Here is a 13153-nt window from a genome sequence, read left to right on the forward strand (position 1 = left end):
TATCTATACCTTTATTATTATACCCCATAGAAACCATTGTTAAAAATAATCTTTTGTTTCGTCTGCAACAGAAAGTTTTATCTAAAAGAAGAAAACGATTTTCTTTGAAAGTTAAAAGCTCGCAGATAATTATACTTGTTAGTAAAAACAGTAACTTTTGTCGACACAAAATTAATTCAATAGGGCAAAATAATTCCACTGATCTTTCCAGTATTAAATTGATTCTAACAATTTAACGAAGAAATGTTTCAAATAAAAGCTCAATGGTATAAAATAGAAAATCTATCGACATAGAAAACGGGGTATCGAAAGTAGGTTTCCCTTTGGCAGAAAGCTAAAGCAATTTGACGTGTTTGAAATATTTGTTTACTTTCCTTTTCGCTATGTAATTACGAGAGTAATTCGTAGCATTCTTTCATTTTCTTCATAAAGTTCGACATTTTCCTCGTTCATCGAAGGAATCGAATGATCGATTCTAATCGCCGTACGTTCAATTCGCAGAGAAACGCAACAGGGGATTGGGAAACGGTTGCCCGAAGAGAAATATGATCTGTTCGGTCCCGCTTGTCGACAACGGTTACCTATTTGTCCGTTTCCGGAATAATGCCACGTTAGTTCTGCTCGGCAAACCGTGAGCTCTGCGATTAGTTTCCATGGCGGGTGGAATTATCGTGGAGCGAGTGCGACGAAACGAAACAAAGGGACAAAGAAATACGGACCGTATAATGCGTCGAATGCGTTAATGAGTTCGTTGATACGGCTGCACGCTGAAAGATTCGCCCGGAAGGTGGTTAAATTAATTTCGACGTTGTATTGTGATCGATTATGAACATAGAGAATTTTCGAATATATTTGGGAGAATATGGAAAGATGCTTAAATCGTATCGATGCTTTGTATTCCATAGCATTGACATCCTTGCAAAAGAATAATTAGGAAATTGACGAAAAATGATTAATCCTATGTTCTAAAATTTCATCCTCGTAATATTAGGTTCGATGAAAATGCTAATATTATGTTTCTTTCTCGCGCACTTTTCTAAAATTCAGTGAACCCCTAAGGGGTTAAGAAATTATCGAGAGCTTTAAAATTTGTTATCTCGTTGGGAACTGTGTTCTTGTATATTTCGTAACGATGAATAGCAAAGTAAGGTATAACGTAATAAATAACTTACGTATCTACAAGGTGTATTTTTGTAACTGGGCCAAGTTGTAATTCTGACACGGTAGAATATAGAAAAAGGTTACCTGGCTTCGAATGATACATTACACGACGTATGTATCCACTCTGGAAATGGAGATGTTTCAAAATCATATATTGAAGTTGAATATAAAATTATATATGTCATGAACCATATATTTTTTCACACAGCTATCGATGTGTTTTATCATCCCTTACGTAAAAGTATGTCTTATCGTCTCAGAATTACGGCTTGGTCCAGTTGCGTGAAACACCCTGTACTTGCAAAATTAAATTGATATTTGTCAATTAATTGAATTTCTAATCCTTTCCCGTTCCATTTTATTACGACGTCGAACACGTGAATTTGTTCATACTCTAAAACTGTACAATTTACGATCGGTAAACTACGTTAGTCTATTCATTTATGTTATATATGTAATATTCGCATAATACTCATCGTTTTCACGCTATCATAATTGCAATGCGAAGGATCGAATTCTAATAAGCTAGCTCGTTTTATTATTATTTCTCAGGATTATTAAATACGAGCAATCTTATCATCTTCTCGTTATACCGTACTAACACCACCACAAAATTCCAATAATAACGACAACGATAAATATTCGCTATCAGAACGAGCGTTGCAGAGAAGTTGCACGTTCACCCGCGCATTTTCCAAGGCATCCATAAGCGACCAAAAGGCTGCAATATTTCATAGGATGGCGTTCGAGCGTATCGAAATAAAGTCACGGGAGAATGGTACTTTTCTACTCTCGTTTTTACTTGAATATTACATTTTGAAATGTTACGTGCGTGTACGAAGTTTATCCGAAAAGTGTCCAAATATTTGGAACATCAGGAGCATGGCGCGATGCTGCTCTAACTTAACAGCCATTTTAAACAAATGTTATCGAACACGTGTGAACATCTGTTGTCTCATAGAGTCGTCACACTGATAGCGTAAATTTAATGAACAGTTTTGACCGCGGTTATGGTCGTTTGCTGGTAGGTTAGATCTCTGATACGACTAAGGATAATGTAGTATCGTAAATAATTATGACTAGTTTATTAATGATAAATGGATTAAATAGATGTTAATTAAACAGAAAACAATGCTTATTAAACACGAACTAATTGCAACAAACGTATAATAATTAAAACAACTAGATAATTAATTAACAATTCTTGTCAACGTAAATTCAACTCTCTCTTAACAATACTAACAACACTATCTCGGCAACGCAATCCGCACTCTCTGACTTCTCAACTCATACTGCTGTTAATTCGTTTATCGTCCCCTAGCAACCCCTTGTCTTTTATCTTAGCCTCATATCTCTTGTCTTTGCCCTACTATCCACATGCTCAGCAACCGCTTCTTTATAATTCGCATCTCAGCAACCGCTTGTTTACAATCCGCACGACACCCCCCAGGTCCCTCGTCCACGATACTACAATAATTATCGTATTAGGTGATGTTAACTCTGGAATGATACGCGACTTACGAATTACGATAGAACTTTATTCATATAAACTTGTCAAGAGATGAAAAATTCACTGATTTTCCTCTTTTACTTGTAATTTTTCATGCGTATAACAAGGGACAATGGCGATTAGATAACTAGATTCACCGAATAATTCGCGACGAATGTTCATTTAGTTAGAGCACTGACTAAACTTTCGTTTGTATAAATGAAAATCTTATTTTCCATTTACGTTACCTATCATTTTCATATGCTCCTCACATTTGATTTCTTCGGTACAAGCTTCCTACTATAGTCGTCAATAACGTTCCAGCGTTATCTTTATAGTCCTACGTAATATCAAACTGGATTCGACATTTTGTTTCACGCAAATTTTTTCATTTTTCACATATAAAATATAATGCACAAAATATTCTTCCGTATTACATGTTTATTCGATAGAAATATTTCAAGATTCTGAGCAGCTTCCGAGAATATCTTTTTCACTATAAACCAAGAAGAAACTAAATATCAAACGCTGATCGCGCTATAAACATTGAACATTGAACATCCAGCAGACGCATACTTTTTTTATGGAACTCGTGTACTCCCGAATCGCTTCGATCTTTGCGCACAAAGTAGGACCAGTCATAGCATTCGACGTCTATTTTTCGTTCAACGTATCTGGAAGGTGGCGAGCTGGATCGTATCGTGGGAAAAAGGCACGTAATTTATGGGCGGACAACAACGAATGGAATTTGCGGCGCGGCTGGAACGCGAATTGCACACGCCTTGCGCGTGCAAAAAGAATCGAACGAGGTAAGAGCAAGAGCGTGTAACGGTGGCCGGACGTGTGCGCGCACGTATCATAAAGGTATCATAAAGCTGCGGCAATAAACGTGGAATCTGAAAAATGTGTTCTCCACCACGTGCCTTGGTTTGCGCCGTGTGCATTAACGGACGCTGTTTGCTGCCCCCTTTCCCATACGGAATTACGAGTTGCGGATCATTGGAAAACAAATTGCACCGAAGCCAGGCGTAGAATTGCTGTCCGAGACGATACTCGTCCAAAAGTTGAGGAAATAGCAGTGGAATGTGTAGGAGTTTCACGCTGGAGATTTATAGCGAAGATATCGAGGTTTTGGCGAAGTTGATAGGGATGAGTTTAAGACGTCCGTGGCTTAAGCTTTCGCGTTCTGAACATTTTTATGATCAGAAAGGACTTCGATATATTGCCACAATGAAACTCTTTTAAACTAAAGCGCTTCAAGAAGCAAAAGGTTCTGAACGTTTATAGGTCTGTGTAATAACTGTAACAACGTTCTTCCCTCGTTTCTGCATTTTATCGATGAACACATTACCAAGGGAAAGGCAAAAAAAGAAATTTAAATATAAATTAACCACGTAATAATCATCGGTTACCTTATACGTATAAAAGGGACAGGATAGACAAATTGTTATTGGTATTCCTAATTTCAATGACTGTATATTCTATTCACATAATTGTAATAGTATGTTTTAATTAATGAAAAACAATACTATCCGTAGTTGTTTGAAAGAATTATTCAGGGAAGAATTATTTTGTTTCATAATGTACTAACACAATACACAAGAAAAGCTGAAACGTTAATTCATTTTTCTAGAAATATCTAGATAGCATTTGGCAGTAGCATACTTTCTAAATGAATAAATTTTCACATTTCACGGACAAAGGTCTACGCCGATAACGTGCAATTTACATGACCGTTGCATCAAATAATCCTAACGCTCGATTCCCATTTTCGAATACACTTGTTACAACAAAACAGCCCGCCTCTTTCCCTCTAGACTCTCTCATATCAAAGATTCCAGCGAACGTATCGCACACGGCGCACCTAAACTCCGCCGTATCTGAAACTCAATATACGCGGAGAAACGACAAAAGCCTCTCTCGTCTCGATTCTCGTGATTATTGCCGGAAAATTCAGTCGACGTCCCAGCGAAAAGAGGCAGGCCATGTCACGAAAGAATACCAAGAATTTTCACCGTTGGAACTTCGGTCCACGATACAAGCGGGACAACGTTATTCTTGGCGAAACTTTCGCGTATTTGAATTTCAAACTTCTGACTCGCCATCGCACGATGAAGAGACAGCGAGAAAGAGAAAGAGAAAGAGAGGAAGATGCAGAAACGTAGAATAGTACGAAGTCAGGAGAAAAAGTTCCGGGACGAAGCTGCGTCGGATAGTTCGAATTGAAACACGGGCACGGATACACGTTGCCTGGGAATATTTTGTTGGGATTCCAGCGACTTCTGCCGAGATCCCTTTCGTCCCGAAATACCTCGCAACTTCCGCTGAAATTTGTCTCATATTTCGTTGATGTGTTTGCTACGCGGACGGAACGGTCTTATCGAAGGGAGAAGTTGCTGAAACGCGGTTTCCTTACAGTTTACTCTTCTTGTAGTTTACGTTGAGACGTTCCGTAGCAGAGAATTTATTAGATTCGTATGATATTGCTTTTGTCATTGCGCTTTTGTTCGATAGTTATTCTACTTAATTGTTTACGACTAGACAGACAGGTAGTTGTTCGGCGTTAATTAACACGAGTTTTCGTTCTCTTTATTTGGTATTCTTCTCGATGTTAGAGCCACAAACCTGTGAAAATTACTAAAGTCATTTCTATCATGTGGTTAGTTTTAACAATTATCATGGTTCATTCTTCCTTGCGCTTTGCCTCTTATTTCTTCTTTAATCAAATCATTTACACTCTTTATAATTTTTCTCCGATCGACACCTTTCTAATTCGCCTGTAGAATCAGACACGCTTTTTTTTGCCACCCTATCGAACATTTCAAAAATACCAAGTGCTATAACATGAAATATTCCCTTGATTATCTGAAAGTTCCACAGATTTATTACCTATTTTTGAAAGATGTGGATTTTTAATCTAACGAGTTGTTCGTTAAAAACGATATCAAAATCAAATATTCAGGAAAAATAAACTTTCGCATTTTTTGCTGTATACACTTCGATAAAAAAATACATGGAACATATAACACGTCGATTAATTCCTCGCAATACGTCATTCACCCCGTAACATCGATCGTAACGATACAACAGGAAGAAATAGAAGGAAGATAAATAATGTAAAACAAACCGGGAGGGATAGAGAAGATTCCAGGGGATCTGCATTTGAAAGAAGAAACAACAGAGGTTCTCTTATCGAGTTTCGAGAGTCGGGATACATCCAGAGACGGTTCTCCCTGGTCGTTCGCTGTTCGTTCGCCTCTTCACGCAAATTGCCGCGTTTCAAACGCACTACTTAATTAGGTATTTCTTTTTCCTCGCGTTTACCAGACGAAAGCTGCGAGACCCTCTCCGGCGTTGTTTCATAGCATTCCCTCTTTACGGACGAGTCCCCGCGGCCTCGTCGGTTAGATAACGATTTTACTTTTTCTATTTCGCTACAATGGAAATTTCCAAAGGAAAAGCGCTCGCCGTGCGATTGTACTCGACAATTTGTGGTTATTACGTTGCCCTCGGTGTCCAGGCGTTGGATTTTTCTTCTGGTGAACTCGACGCTAGTGTCGTTAAGCGACGACTGCTTTCGTCCAACAGTACTTAGAACTGTAATTCCTTTTTACTGTTTCTCCTCTTTTTTTCCCGCGTACAGCACTGCAGATTTCGTACTATTTAAATTTTATATACAATCACTGAGGTTTATTCAGTTTGGTTAACCTGCGAATTAATGGATAACAATCGTATTCAAGTAGTTTGGAAACTGTTAACGTACAAAGGTATTTTTCTTTTTTTTTTAATGAAGATGTTTAATTCATTTGTGTTAGGTGAAGATATTCTTTTCCGTCGTTTGAATTTTATTCATGGTTAATAAAATTTCGTTCTTCGATTAATGTTAAATGATTGATAGGCAACGATTATTAATTACAATATTATACCTCGCAGAATATTGCATTTGGAAACCTCTTTCGTGAGAGTCAAAGGGATTATAATGTTTCTATTCTGTTTCACATCGAACACCAACTATGTCGTGTTGCTCGTTACAGATAACATAATTTTAGTTAGATTTCAGTTAGAACGCCAATCTGCGTTTATGCTGTGTAAACGGCTTATTTAATTGAGAAACATAGGGATTTACGTTTGTCTGACTCTCAAATAATATTCTATTTGAAGTAGTTTACACTGTCGTGTGTATTCCTGTATATTTCGTTTAATAAGAGATATTTCCATATCATAAGTACGTAACCCTACTACTAGTGTTATGTGTTCTACTCATTTAGCGACGGAACAGCTAGATCGGAGTCTTTAGTTGAGAAACGTAGGGATGCAAGTTTGTCTGACTATGGGGCAACATTCTACTTAAGGTAGTTACACCATCGTAGCGCCCTATTCTACTTGCAACCAAAGTTATCCCTTTATATATTGTTTCTCAAGATTAAAAAATATCACTAATTATAAATTATTCGATATACAACAACGTAAAGGAGGTTGTTAAATAAATTTCTCGATCAAATTCACCTACTTGCTTTAAAATTCCACTCGTATGAACAAATTCAGAACTCACACTTTATTCTGCAAAAATATAAATATTCAATCAGAAACATTTCTACATTTCAATCGTTCAATTCCTTAAATACTCGGAACGTTAATCGAATTGGAACTTTTTACAGAGTGGATAATTCCGTTTCTTTATATCGCACATATACATTCTCTTAAGCACAAAAGAACGTCTTAACACCTGACACCGTTTCGATATTAGATTCCGCAGAGAAGAATGAGAATTCTTTTTATTCGCGAGCGCATCAAACGTCCACAGAATGGCCGTGTTCTCGCATAATAAAGCCAGTGCTGGAAACGTACCGTGACGTTCGAGAGTCTCCAGTTTCAGCGCGTTATTTGCACCCTGGAAACCGACGCAGCGCGTCGCGTTCTATCGAGTTCTCGTTTTCCATAAAATACCCGTTCCATCCCCCGCCGGTTTTCACCTGTGCTTTACTCTGCATTCTCGATCGGTCACGAAACACGACCGCCAACGATAACTCTTCGACTGGTCGATTCGTTTCTTTCGTAATTTCTAAGATGTTGTACCGAGATCCACGATATTTCAGTTTTCGATATGTTCGAAGTATCGATTGAAGGAGCCATAAATTTGAAACTTTCCCGGATGAATTTTTCTTTCAACGATGAACACTGAAATTTAATAGATATACCAACAATACGCTGAAGTTTGAAAAAATATAGGTCAGTCATAATTTTTTTAGAACGAGACACTTCATTTATAACGATAGGTCTTACATGATATGTGTTGTGATCTAGCGATGTCAAAGAAATTATAACTATCGTTCCAGTCATTTTCTTCAAATTTATCGTAAGAAGTTTTTGATAGATCGAGAGATTTAAAATTTGAATCATGCAACTTGCGAAATTTCAACGTAACAATTTTTACATTTCCGTCCTCTGATTCTCATTATGGTTTCCCACACTGAAAAATGTGACACTCTGTTAATTGCAATTTTTCCCTTTTCAAGTTTTATTTAAGTAATTTAACACGAGTTTTAATTAATTTGTTGCGTTCTCTGTAAACAGACATTGGCTTCGTTTAGTGGAATTCGTGTAATGTTTAACGAGGGTTTTCTTTATTTTTCAATTTCTATACCTTTTGTTTAAGTTAATGTCAATAGTACAAAATTTGATTTTAAGAGGATTTTTCTTCAAGTAGGTAGCTAAATTTGGAGGAATAGAATGTACGTTGCAACAGGTACTTCTATGAGTAAGTAAACGTTGGTGAAGTCGGTTGGTGGTTGCTGTTCCTCTTATTTATGGTACTTATTCAGCCCTATAGCCGTAGGGTCTTCCTTTCAGGATATTATCGTTGATATGTAGCATTAGGATTACTAAGGTTTCTCAGACTCCTTTCAATAAAACTTGGATAACACTTTCGAAGCATACTATTGAATTCAAAATTTCTCTCGTTCCAAAGAATTTGGAGCTCAAATGATCTATAAATTCAAATTGCTCGAAACATTAAAAAAGTTACATGAAAGAGATGCAGAGAGATGTAAAAATACAAAAACTCGGCAATTCGGAAATATAAAAGAGTTAAATTTGCAGATTCCAAGACTTGAAAATGCCAAATAGAAATTGAAGATTTAAATATTCGACTGTTCAAAACTTCGAAAGATCAAAGGCTTAACATTATGAAAGTTAATTGAAAATATGAAAGATTTGTTCAAGAAGTTCAAACTTTTCGAATTTAAAAACTCATAAATTCGAAAGGTTGAAGATTTAAAGATCAAAAAAATAAATAAATAAATAAAAGAGAGAAAACGATAAAAATAATAACCTCATTCATTCTGGATCGCTTCATTACAATTTTCAGTTATTGTTGAACGATCTATTTATACCCCGTCACGCAACAAAAATTTCTCTCACCTATCTCACGATAACAGGCGCCGCTGCATTTTGTTTGTTCTGGACTCGTATCGCGGGAAAAAACGCGAGTGGAGTAGCATGAAACAGGGCGGAGGAGGATTTCGTGCGAGCTGCGGCGAACCAGTAGAATTTTCGTCGGGTCCGTTAAGTCTTTAAGCGGCTTACGATTTCGTTTTACGTTACGCGGATAGCGCCGGTGGAGCCAGCGGGACCGGCAACTTCCTGTTAAACGGATGCCGTGGAAATTCGAATGCTGAACGAAGAGGTTCTCCGAGAGGAAAAGTTTCAGTCAGTTTCTCGATTGTCATGTCCGTTTCAACTTGCGTTCGATCTGAAAATTCCATTGAAATTTTTTCCTTTGTCGTATAATCTATTAATACGGAGAAAAACGATACTGAAACATGAAATTATGGCATCACAGATATAGAGTATAATATACTCATGATCATCTTTCTTCATTACAAATCATTTTCATGATTTTTAGATTCCATAAATTGACTTTGTTTAGTTTTTAGATTTTATAGTCGCCTCGATTTACGATTCATTCTAAATTCATATTTTTATTTTTTAAACGATCTTCCTTCAGTTTGATCATTATACCTGTATACTTCTACGGTGCTTCTACTGATCTGAAAATGATCAATCAAATTATTATGAGAATTATATAAGTAATTGTTTTATAGTTTCAATGTGTTGCGGATAGAATGTTTCATCGGTTAGGAAATCTATGTCTAATTTGATGATCTCGTTTGCTGTTTTTCTTTCGCTTTCTACCCTCTTAAACTTAGGAAGATAGTTTCCTGGACGACAATTTCCAGTTCGTAGTTTTGTAACTGAAACCGAAGTTCAAACAACTGAATCGTTTCGCGAAACGCTATCTCGTAGAGGTTGGCGTTTTCACCGAGCGGTTTGCCATTTTTAATAAACGAAAATTGGCGAATGCAAAAGAGGGTCGAACGATTGTATCGATCAGTGGCATAGGTGAAAAGGGGCGCTGAATCCCTGGCCGCCGCGTCGTCGTGCAACCGAAACCGATTTGAAATTTAAATTTTGTCCGGCCATGGCGTCGCATTTAATAGAGCAACAGTCGGCCGCTAATACACGCGTATCGGCCGTCGTATATTAATTAGAATAATAATTCCAGACCTGTCGCGTTTAATGGAATGCGCCACAGAATTAATTATGTCCGACACGGATCGAGCACCTTTCGCGATTTCGAACGAAACAACGTGAAAATCATGAGACAGGAACGGGAAAAATGAGAAATTTCATTTTTCAGGCTTTCGTTACCTGCATTCTTTTACGATAATTCACCAGTTAATAATATTACTGAATTGGTAGATTATAGACTTCTTTTTTTTTTAATGATTTTAAAGTTTCACTAGTACAGTTCTATTAATTTAAAATATTACGTCTATTTGAATTTTTCGATTTCGTGGTAGATTTCGAAAATGTGATAAGAAATTCGATAATCTTCATGAAAGAATCTCATATTCATAAAGAAGTTTACTAAAAATTTGTGTATTCTTAAGGAATTTATTACACACTGAAACTACGAATGTCTATTTGGTGAAATCCATGTTAATTGTTATAAATATTTCTTCAAATTATATTTCAAGCTGACATTTTCAAATTTTTCGCTTCTATAAATTTTCTTCGAAAAGTGCGATAAAAATTTGCAAAAAAACCTTACACCGTAGAATTTTATCATTTGCTAAAAAAAATTCTATATTCTTAAAGAACCTACTGCATATCATTTTTGCAGCGATATTTGAAAAACTTATCTTTCGATTCGAGTCCTTCAAATCTGTATAAATTCTATCAGCGAATTTAAAGAAATGAACGTATCTCCAGGAACGTTTTTATTCTTTTTTCAGCGTGGGTGTAGCAGATCAGAGGTCAACCTGGAGGTCAGGCCTGAATGATCAAACAACTCTAACGTGAGTGCCCTGCAATCTCATATTTCTTCTATAATAACATTAATTTCGTAAAACATACATAATTATCAATTATCGAAATATTCGTTACTGCAACTGAAAATCGGATCGTATTTCTCCATTTGATGATCAACGCTATCAACCCGGGATAAGCGAGTTGTAAACTGCGGGTTCGATTTTGAAATTCCTTTCCTAACTAAATCATCGGCAACAAATATATTTAATGGGTTGCCTAAAATTAGTCGCCTGTTTAATGTTAATTCGTTAGCGATCCTGGTACAACGTTCGTGACGTGGCTGGATGCTTTTAAGTTATTACCAAACGGTGATTTATCAATTAAATGTTCATAGTATTAAACCGTCGTTGATTTTACCGATTGAACGTCGCGTGATGTTAGTATATTCTGTATTTTAACGTTAATTGTGTAATTAAGTAATCACACTGGTGCGCAGAAAAAAATTATTTCGTTATCTGATAAAATAATATAGTACGTAGGAGAGAGATTATTTTCGTACTTGGTAGTGTTTATTTCATTTATATTTTATTTATTTAGTTACTTTATTACGATGCATTTCAACGTTAATCGTTTAACAAAATTAATAATAAACGATATCTTTCGTATTTTAAAATTATAGTCGATCTTCGTGTTTAAGATTTATTTTGTTAAAAAAGCAGCTCAGATCTTTTATAATTTATTTTTTAATAGCCGTTGCATTCGAGTTTACATTAAATCTCACGGGAAATGGCTGCGTGTTTAACGTTGAAACGCAGGAAGAACTGCAGTAGTAGAAGACCGCAATGGTCAGACACGGCGCAGCAGTTCCGTCGTTGACTACTTGCACCGTTGCATGTTCTACATGAGGCATGATTATTCATTTGCTTTTGTAATAACGAAGAATTAGTAGTATTTTAACAACGCTTCAAACATAACGACTACGGGAAAGCTTGTATAAATTATAAGCAACTTAAGTAAAACTTGTTACTCGTTGTACATGTGTCCGAAAAACATTTTCTCTAATTATTCGAATACGAACTCAAATCTACGTTCGAACATACGACTCTTAAAATTCAAATTTCAATTTACATTCAAATTTATATATTCACGAATACAGATTTAAATTCAAACTTGCAAATTCTGATATTTCCAGACTCCCTGCTGAAATTACAAAACTTTCATTCAATCGTATGTATCTCTTTTATTTTTGATCATATGCTGTCAAAGAATTCGATGAAATTTTTGCTTTCCTGAAAGAAATTTGTTTATAAAGTCGAAGTTTCATAGAATTATAATATCTACGTAATTGATCTATCGTACTATAATTTTGTCTACATACGTTACATGCACATTGGCATTGCCCTTACCACGTTTATTGCTTCAGCATCATATCAAAGCAGAAAATTAAAATTATTAATCCATTCACTTCGAGTTCGATGTCCATCATCTACCGTGCTGTGTATTAGCAAATACTTTTTAAACGTAAATTTTTACGTACGTATTCGATGCGAATTATTATAAAATATTTTGTCACAGTTTCGTGCTTTTTGACTCGCGTCGCTTACATTCGAATCAATACGTTAAACGACCCGAAAGTATCAATTTTTGGATTCATATCGTACATATTGAACGCGTTAAAAGGAAGCCAGTAACTTTGCCATATCTCGAAGCTTGTCTCATACTAAGCAACAAAACGATTGAAAACTCGGTTCCTCCGGAAACTACAATATCCTTCGTGCAATATTCTTTGGATACCAGCGATATTTCTGAAAATATTCACTCGTCACGCTATCTATCAGCCCGCGTTATAATTATCGAAGCGAAGAATATTCGTTGATACGAGTTGACCGGCTGGCATTATTAATTCGTCAAACAATTGTCGCGTTGTTAGAGTAAAGGGAGCAAACAAATATCGACAGGTAAATCAAACAGATTTTATGGGAAACGGGGTCTAATAACAAGCCACACGTTGAAACTTCGTTATCGAAAACACACGTATCGCTCTGTCATTGACCGGATACCGTTAAAATCGATCACGATACCACGCCCTTTCGATAACGAAGCGAATGCCGTTCACGATCCTCGTTCGCGATTCTCGTTCACGAGCCTGTGCACGGAGAGACTCGCGACAGAGTAGTGACACGACAGTTT

At 36.4% G+C, this 13153-nt stretch overlaps 1 protein-coding gene across 1 annotated transcript in view; it reads left to right on the forward strand.

The window, feature by feature from the left end:
• Positions 1-13153, forward strand: part of LOC126864953 (cell adhesion molecule Dscam2) — a 308574-nt gene that overhangs the window by 76023 nt on the left and 219398 nt on the right. The window contains exons 2-3 of the mRNA XM_050616895.1: positions 10948-11010; positions 12156-12190. Coding sequence (XP_050472852.1) covers positions 10948-11010; positions 12156-12190 — 98 coding nt within the window. The remainder of the gene's footprint in view (positions 1-10947; positions 11011-12155; positions 12191-13153) is intronic.

Source organism: Bombus huntii, chromosome 4, assembly GCF_024542735.1.
Source record: "Bombus huntii isolate Logan2020A chromosome 4, iyBomHunt1.1, whole genome shotgun sequence".
Lineage (NCBI taxonomy): Eukaryota > Metazoa > Arthropoda > Insecta > Hymenoptera > Apidae > Bombus > Bombus huntii.